General features: G+C 36.5%; 1 protein-coding gene across 1 annotated transcript in view; it reads right to left on the bottom strand.

The window, feature by feature from the left end:
• Positions 1 to 1,738: 1,738 nt before the first annotated feature.
• LOC131068685 (acetylornithine aminotransferase, mitochondrial) overlaps positions 1,739 to 9,783 on the bottom strand; it is a 65,245-nt gene continuing 57,200 nt past the window's right edge. The window contains exon 3 of the mRNA XM_058003929.2: positions 1,739 to 2,664. Coding sequence (XP_057859912.1) covers positions 2,122 to 2,664 — 543 coding nt within the window. The 3' untranslated portion in view covers positions 1,739 to 2,121. The remainder of the gene's footprint in view (positions 2,665 to 9,783) is intronic.

Below are 9,783 nucleotides of genomic sequence, written 5' to 3'. Positions count from 1 at the left end.
AGGGTTTCAAAGCAGCCTAGCGTTATTTATTACCTCCGAGACAATGTCTGAATTTGTGTAGGTCAGATGCTCAGTGTCCATCAAACAGCGGCAGATGTCATAGATGACTTCATTGTCCAAAAGCACAGCCAAGTCCATCTGCTTCAAAAATGTGTAGAAAGCACGCTGTTGTAAAGCTCAACTACGGACTCGAGACCTGTCGAGAAGGTAAACATTGAAGCCTAGCTTGGAATTATTTGTCATGGCAAATAGAAAGGTGCTCCAAAAAAGGGATGCGGCTAAACTGGCTCCAAAACCACACTATAAATTTTATGTTATTGACTCCTTCCAAAAATCACAGCCGTAGCTTGCATGATCAACGGTCTGTAATGCACGACTAACTTCGTCTCATTAACTTTCCGTGGTACGACAGTGCGGTTTTGGAGCCAGTTTAGCCGCAGCCCAAAAAAAATAGACCTTGTCTAGACCTAGTCCCTCAACCCACTACATGGAAAACCAAAAAACCTGGAGATCTGTGCAATTATTTGCACGCTTCCTGATATGGTCCAAGGAAAGATTAACAATCTCTTTGCTAACTGCAATAGTCAAAGATATTTGAAAACAAAATGGCTTAAGATCTAAAAAGCAATTTCAGAACTACACTTAATCCGACGCTCAAACATCTGAATTTTAACAATTACAACTTACAATCAAGATTGTGAAGATTATATAAGAAAATTCTTGCATCTAAACACAAAAAAATAACATGCCACATAAACCTCAGTTCCCTCATGGAAAATAAATAAATTCAGATTAAAAAAAACACCTTGAACAAGCAAAGCATTTGGCAGAATACTCCAAGCACCAAATGTACAAAGCAAAAGTAATATCAATGCCAGATTATATGCACGTGCTGCAATCTCTTCATACTCAGATGCTCCTATGGAGAAGCCATTCATTCAACAATTACAGAGGTTCCTTCATGAAAAATATATAAATTGAAAAAATAAAACACCTTGAAGCATTAGGCTTTGACATAATACTCCAAGCACCAGATTTACAAAGCATTAGTAGTATCAATGCCAGAGCATATGCAAGTGCCGCAATCTCTTCCCACTCAGATACTCCTGTAGATAAGTAATTTATTCAACAATTAGAGTCTATTTCTTGCACTGTGCTGTACCCAGATAAACAAAAAGTATGCCAGCAGAACTTTCCAAGAGATGAGATAATTTATCACTGCATACCTAGATAAACTGTGTGAATGGGAACCCGTTTACAGCTAAAATTAAGAAGATCACAACACCACATTTTGTCCCACAGACCTGCTTCATATTGACTAGTCTATTTGTGCCTGACGAGAAACAAATCATTGTAGATCTTTCATTATCAAAGCATTTAGTGCAAGCTTATCATATCTGAAGCTAAGAACACCAGATGTCACATTTTCGTTACTTCCAAAAATCTACTACATCGATCAATTTTTCACATAACAGGACCTCTTTGACAGTATAAGCAATTTTCACATACATTTATCCTGCCACCTCATAGACATAAGACAAAAGGACTATGAGGATGGCAATAGAAGTTATCAATGTCAATTCAAACAGGTAGGATATGGTGGAAAATCATGATGTTTGTAGTTGAGAAAATCAAAAAAATAACATCATATGATTGGTCTTTTAAAACAATGAATTGAAATTAAATGAAGAATAGAGTAAAATCATCATTTCATTCAAAAGAAGCTAATATGATAACGAGACATAATTAATATTGCTTTTTTATAAATATTAATATTAGAATATATTTATAAAATTTTAGGGAAAAAATAAAATCATTTGATTGGCTTGTGGACTTCTTGTTCATATCAATCGCTATAGAATCCCTGTCATGTCAAGGGACTAATAAAGCTAAAATATCATTACACAATCTAAGATTTCTGCAAGTGCAAAAATTTAACTACTCACTGTTGAGTTCCCAAGGAAATAACTTTTGGGCACCTTTTTGACATCTGTTCTCTGAGAACTAAAATATCGTGCCCCATTACTATTTCTAGGAATGACCAGGGTATCATTTAACGAGGCTATATCAGCATTCTCATGCCTTTCATCAACTCTGATCTTCAATTCATTTCCTTACAATTCAATTTTGTTGTTTCTTTTCATCAAGAACCTGAATACATTTTGAAAGAACAACTGCCGCCTCTTCCAGCTCTTCTTCTGAAATAATAAGTGGTGGAGCAAGCCTAACAACATTTCCTTTACCAGCAGTAAGGATTAAAAGGCCAGCCTGCCGAGCAGCATTAGCCAAAGGTGAAGCTGAAACATCAAGCTCAATACCCACAAGAAGCCCCGAGCCACGAATTTCTTTCACATGAACATTCGCCCCCAGTTTTTCAGTTAGCAAGTCTTTTAAATACTGTCCTTTTCTAGCCACACCATCCAGGAACCCAGTTTCCTGAATTCTATCCAGAACTGCAAGGGCAGCATGGCAAACAAGAGGCCCACCAGCAAAAGTACTTCCATGATCCCCAGGACCTATAGCTGCAGCCACATGTTCTGTTACTAAAACAGCACCAATGGGCAAGCCTCCAGCCAGCGGCTTTGCCAAAGTCATTATGTCTGGCTCCACATCATATGCTTGATATGCCCAAAGCTTTCCCGTTCGACCCAGCCCACATTGTACCTGAAATATTTTTTGTCAGATTAAACCTTCTCTTTCAAAAATATAGCAAAAGCATCATAGGATACCTTACCTAAATTATCAGAAAATATACGTTACATAAAATTCTAGCTAAACAACAAAGGGTAACAGTTTCCAAAGTTAGCTTGTTGGCTTACATTAGTTGTCTGTAAAAACCTACTATGTCCAGACCTGGTTTGGTGGCAAAGACAGCCATATATACTAAGGGCCAGAGTTCAAGCCCCACCAATCTCGGGTCCGTAACATTTAGGGGGATCCCGCATGAACAATGGTTAAAAATGGTCAAAATGGGTGCAAAACCCTACTAAATTTGATCACAAAAATTGCTGGCCAGCCATGGGAACACATGCCGAATGGAGATCTAAACTTAGCTGGTGCTCTGGTTGACCCTCCATTTAAAATTGAGCTCCAAATGTTTGTCAGTAGTTGATGCTCAAGATGGATCTCACAGGGTACGTTGGTTAAGGTTTTTATCTCTGAAAAAAAGACAAAAGTCTATGATAGCTAAGCTAATAACAAGCACCAACGTGTCAATGAGGAGGAGATTGGAGTAAAATTAGTATGTATGCTAATCATGACAATAAAGGACACAAATTAGTAAGTATGCTAATTATGAGAATAATGGACGGCCATGCACTAAAGTCTGAGATCCAAAAAGTTAAAACTATGTCAAATTCCTACTTCAGACTTTCAAATAGTACATTCAACAGGTACGAAAACAACCGAAAGAAATTTAATAAACAGATTTTTCCATTGCTATTGCTGCATACTCGTTCTCCACCAAAGCCTTTCCCTAATTTTTGATAATAAAATTTGTACTTATGCTTCTATGGTCAATAGACTCATTGTAGAGACTTCTCTGGCAATACAAAATGAAAATGTAAGTTGACGAGTTTAGGAAATGTAGTTGAACATGTGTTAGCCATGAGGATTTTCTGCCCTTGTATCAGAAAAAATCTCATCTTATTGAGATATACATATATATGTAAGACAGATATTTACCAAACTTAATATATGTAAAACTATCTATTTTACATTGTATTGTCTGTAGCACTAGAATGACAAAAGCTTATGATTTTTTAAGTTTGGATGACAACATGATTCCTATTTTTTCGTTTCCCTACAATCATAAATTTGTTGCATACCATGAAACTATGTTGTCATATATAAGTACAGACACTTCATCACTTAACTCTACAACAAGGGCACTCAACATGATCGATACAAACATAATGCTCCATTTTGGAATAATTTCATCAATTAAGTTCCTAAGTCAAAAATGTTTCTGGTGTTTGCAGGCATCCTTGTGTGGTAAACCATTACATAACAAGAAACATAATTTTGATCAACCATTTTATCAAATATATTTCGAGCATGCTCTATGCTACGAGGCTTAAAATTCAAGTATATAAGGGTGTTTACAACAAAAATATTTGAGAAAAATCCATATCATATGATGCTAAAATGGACTTCTTTGTCATGTTCCAGAGCTACAATATTCACACATTCCCTCAGAATGGTGGAAACTGTGAATGGCCCAGTTCTTGATATCTACATAATATGATTTGAAAACTAATTTCAAGGTCTCCCTTACCTTCATATTAATGAAATATTCTAGAATCACTTTACTCACTCAGTTAGATAAATAAGCGTTTTTTTGCATTTTCTTAAACAGATCACTTGTCTCCTCTAAATCCTAAATATTAAAATTACTTTGATGAACTTGGACAATGTATGGCTAGAAGAAAAATCATATACTCAATTAGTCCATAAATAGGCTTATTCATTCTTATATATATGTACCTTTGTGAATTTTATGGTAGATAAAAGATTTAAACAAAGTCATTCACACAAGTACACAAATGTAGGAATATTATTTTATTTAAAACAAATAATCCTTTGTGATTCTTATAGTTGACAAAAGATTTTTACAAAATCATTCATACGAGCACACAAATGTAGCAATATTATTTTAATTAAATCACATACTGAAAAGAATGTGATCTGAAGGTGTATGCTTTGATGACAGATACATACACGTACATGCTAATGAATTATACTTGAATCCAAATGTGACATGAGTTTATTTCTATGTTACCCCAAGTTTTTGGGATGAGAATGGCAAGGGACGGGGGTACGTGTTTCCGAGACTGATTTTTTTTGCCAATTTTGGGGACAGCTATATAAAAATAGGGATTTTTAAAATATATAGAGAGATATAAAATATCCATATGAAAATCTGGATAAAGCATGCACATATACATTATAGAACCTTAGCATATAATAATTAGCAAAGTTCTTATGCCAAATTTGTGTTAAATTGAGAGTCAAAGTCAAATTGCCTATAAAATTCATTGTCAAAATTCACTGTCAATATGCAGAATTTATGGGGACATCCCCTAGTGTTGGCATTATGTGAACCGGTATGAGGACATGAACCGGTATGAGGACATAATGACATTGTATGTTGTCATTGATGTCAATATGCTAAAGAAGAGAGAACCAGTATGTTACCAAGAACCGGTATATGTGCCAAAGTGAAGCGGTATGTTTGTTCAAGGTGAATCAGCATGTTGATATGATAACTGGTACATGGAAGCTTTGTATGACTACTAGTTGGTAGTCTCAACTTCATGGTTTCCGGTTGAAGTGCTTCAAGCTTGTGTGACTCAACCGGTGACTTTATGTGATGCGTTAGCATTGTAACGAAGAACAGATCGTGTTGCCACATCAGCCTTGTGCGCATGAAGGATCTTGCATGAAGGAGATTGTTCCTATCTACCTCGGGAATGTGCGAAGTCTGTAAACGGTGAAAACGCGTGATGGGTTATCAGCCACCATGAAAGCGGTGGAAAACGAACGACGGAAAACGTCTTGAGATCGGTTCAAGATTGTTGCATTTAATGCAATGTGCTCAACGGTCAGGATTGAACCGTTTGAGTTGCTTAACCTAACACGTTTAGGGTTTAGGGTTTATGCTACCAACCTGTCTGTTTCCTATAAGGTTGATGTTGTGTTTCTTTCTGAAGTTGTTGGCAAAAGTTGTGTGTGTGTATCCAAGTGAAGAGATACGTGATTCTTGCCAGACCAGAGGAGAGAAGTGATACCTGCAGAGTGTAAGTGCAGAAGGTGAAAAGGAGCTAAAGCGGATCTACATTGGCATTGAGTGTTGTTACCAGATCATTGTAATACCTGTTGATCTCTAACCACTTCAACAGTTGGGAAATCCCTTAACAGGGTAGCTTTAACCGGCTTATTGTAAATCCTTTAACAGGGTGACTCAAAACTATTGAGTTCTTGAAATCCTCTAACAAGGTAACCTTTAACAGGGTTTAACCCTTAACCGGGTATTCTAGCCATCCCTTAACCGGGTGATCCCTAACAGGATCGGTTCCTAACAGAACCTATTGTATCAGTCTTTAACCGGACAAGGCTCCTAACAGAGCAGACTTCTAAAGAGTTCAAAAACAGCTTGTGGTTTTTCCCAGTTGGGTTTCCACGTGAAAAATCTGCGTGTCATGTGTGATGTTTTCATGTGATGATTCAGTGTCTTATGTCTGAAGGTAAAACATGTTGAACTAGCTGCTATTATGATTTTGATGATAGATTACCTGTTCATGCACTAGGGTGAAATGGAAATGAAGTATTAGATTGTATGAAAAGATAAGTGTTAACCGGTTTATGCTTGTCTCAGTTATTTTGGGTTTTGCCGGTTGTACTCTGTTTAAGACCGGTGTTACTATTTGTTTGTCAAAGATCAGTGTCTGCTGACAAACCAGTTTTAGGAATGTGTTTTTGTCTAACTGATTCACCCCCCCCCCTCTCAGTACCGGTTTGGTACTATCCGTTCATCATTGAGTTATCACCTAGGAGTCCCCTGTCCCCGGGACGTCCTCGAGACGGGGACGCCTGAAAAAAATCCTGGAACACGTCCCCGAGTAACATAGGTTTATTTCTTATTGGGTATAATGTTCTTTATTTTGATGGCTTTTGTTGTAATGAATGATCGTTCATTATGTGTGTGTAAATATTCAAAACAATCCAAATAAATTTTATAATTTTTAAGTACAATACAATTTTTTAAATAAAGTATATTATTTATTAATATTTAATGTATATAAAAGTAATAATTCTTTTATCTATGATCTATACATGTATTATGTGTGTGTGTGAAGAGGGGCTAGAATGTGCAAAAAGACTTTGGTTTGAGAGGGCAATGGGTCAATAGATTACTCCTCATAGGTCTAAGATTTTTTTAAAGTATATTGTGTATAATCATACACACATATATATGCATCTTCAAAAAATATAAATAAAAAATAATAATTTTCAAATAAAAGATAATAACTTTTAAGTAAAGGGTAATATTACTCAAAACATATTTAATGTATACGTATATACATACATATACTCGAAGGGGTGTTGTAGTTTGTTAAGGGATTTGGGTTCATCCCATGTAGGTCTTGAGATTGCTTCCTGCTGCCTTGATTGATTTGGTGGTGGGCTCATTCGATTCTAGTCGAAGCAGGTTAGCCCAATGACTTAAAGCTTAGCTCTTTGACAAGGCGAGCCCCCCATAACCTCTCAAGGTGACCAACTAAGCTCAAATGAGCCAACCACCGCATCACTCAAGGTGATGAGAATCAATCTTGGACCTACATGGGATGAACCCAAAGCCCTTACCAGGTACGCCACCCCTTTCAACATATGTATGTATGTACGTGCGTACGTACATATGTATGTATGTATGTATGTAATTCACTATACCATGAGGATGTCACCCCCCAAAAAAAAACCTTGCATCCCTTGTATGGGGACGTTTCCAGGCTTTGGGAACTTGGGGAAAACGTCCCCCAATGGCACCACCACATCTGCCACCTTCGTCGAGGACACCGTCAGGTTGCTTGCTATATGGCACGTGCCATTACATATTGATTGCAACCTTTAACTTTCTGAAAACTAGTTTGCCTTTCATGGGGCACTCATAGAGATGTTATATTGCAAGTTTTGCCTTGAAGATTTCAATTCACCTTAATTTGTATATCAGTGCCACTCTCTCCCCGCCCCACCTCCATCGTTGATCCTAAAACTTGACTTAGGAGGATATAGGAAAATGTGAAGGTGTTGGTACTTATAGTCATTTATATAAGAGCCATAGTGATTAATATAGTCAGTTTCCTTATGTAGGCAATGTGAAGTGACAACAAAGAATCTCAACCTCACTTTCTCTTATGGATATTAAGTTTGGATGGATAAACTTTAAATGGATTTGGTCAATGTTGCTAGAATCCCATGCTTTGACACCATTTTCGCAGCCCTTGGGTGCCAAAACCCAAGTTTACTAGCAGAAAAAGTTCATTAAACATACATAAATGATTGTTAATGTCAAATATTGTTAATGGTAATAATAAATATAGATTTATCGTTGACAATAATCTAATGATTTTCTTTGTTGAATACATTTATGAGTGCTGAGAATATAAATAGCACAACTAAATTGTGGCAACCTGTTTGAATGGTGATCAAAACTGCAACTTACATATCTACGTATTATGGCTGGAAATGGGTGAATCAGGGTTATAAACGATCAAAGCTTAATCTGTCCTTAATATTCTTTCAAGCGGTTGCATCAAACCATCAAGCATCCATTCACTACAAGGAAACCAAGCATTATCTTGTGGATTTAGCCATCCATGACAGCAAAATAAACACCCAATTGTAACCACCATGACCATGTCTTCTTCATCTACCTCCTACAAACCCTACAAGCAATAGCACATCCAAAAATGTCACAGCATCATGCCAGCCATGAAGTACTTTTTTCATGGGAACCTTTTGCCATCCTGGGGACTGTTGATGTGTTTTTTTATGCACTTCATACACAAAATAAAATACCAAGTATTTTATCCTCTCTTGAACAAAATCCTCTTAAATGCTAAGCTATGTGATCATAAGAGGTGACTCCAAGGTTTCTACTATCAGGTCTAGATGTGTGGATAACTCAATGGTTTGATGTGATATTGCTGGAATCACAAGGGGGACTTACATTGAACATGAATGTTGCTGGAACATGAAGACTTACTTGATTTGAAAAAAAAAAGATAAAAGGGATTGGGGGTTTAAAAAAATCTAATCTACTCCTAAGATCAATGATAACACTGGATCACGCTTGGATGGACACATTCCTTAAACCGAGCTTTATTTTGCCATGTTGCCAACAACTACACAAAACCAATGCAATCTTCCAAGGGAAATGAAAGATTTTCATATCATGAACATTCATCCAAATACCCAATTCACTGGCGCAACTTGAATAAATATATCCACAATTGAACATCGCACATTTCTATGCACTATAATTGAAAATCATCCAACCACAAATAGTATTAACCAAGTAATTATCAACATCCACGCATTACTCCATCACAAAAAATGAACTTCATCTAACATGAGGATATAACAAGAAACTATACAATATGCAAAAGAAACACTACCATTCACCATAAACTCAATGAAAAGTATGTTTATTTACATGCTTCGCAACAATTTCTGCCTTCTCCTACTCTACTCTACTTCTAACTGCTTCTACTATCTAATATCTATTAACCTTTACAAATGAGGAGAGCAAGCCTTTTATAGACTTCCCTTTACAAATGAATGGCCAAGATTACAAGATAAAACCCTAACTAGGATTAGTTATAACTAACTTTGCATTACATTTAATGCTTGACCAATGATAAAATTACATCGTTTGGACACATCCAACATTGAATACTAACCAATGAGAGATGAGGTTAGGTAAGATAAACAATATTTGATGAAGTGACATGTGCCACTTGCTCCACCTTTGAATGAGCTAGGTTCGCTGAACTTGGACATATTGACCTTGATTGATAAATGAAAGTGAGTTGTCGCCACCTCAAGCTATTCCTTGTAATTCATCACAAGTGTTTGCGGTTGAGCAATATCTCTTGATACTCAACATTTTCAATTGCTCCATGATGAATGAGATGATGGTGAGAGATATCCCCAAATTGCATCATCTTATCTGATTTGATCACTTATACTTATCCTTCTTTATACTTGGGAATTCACCTTTGT

This window comes from Cryptomeria japonica, chromosome 6 (genome assembly GCF_030272615.1).
Source record: "Cryptomeria japonica chromosome 6, Sugi_1.0, whole genome shotgun sequence".
NCBI classification, from domain to species: domain Eukaryota; kingdom Viridiplantae; phylum Streptophyta; class Pinopsida; order Cupressales; family Cupressaceae; genus Cryptomeria; species Cryptomeria japonica.
Note: the sequence above shows the minus strand (reverse complement) of the source record. Positions and strands in the feature narration are given on the sequence as shown.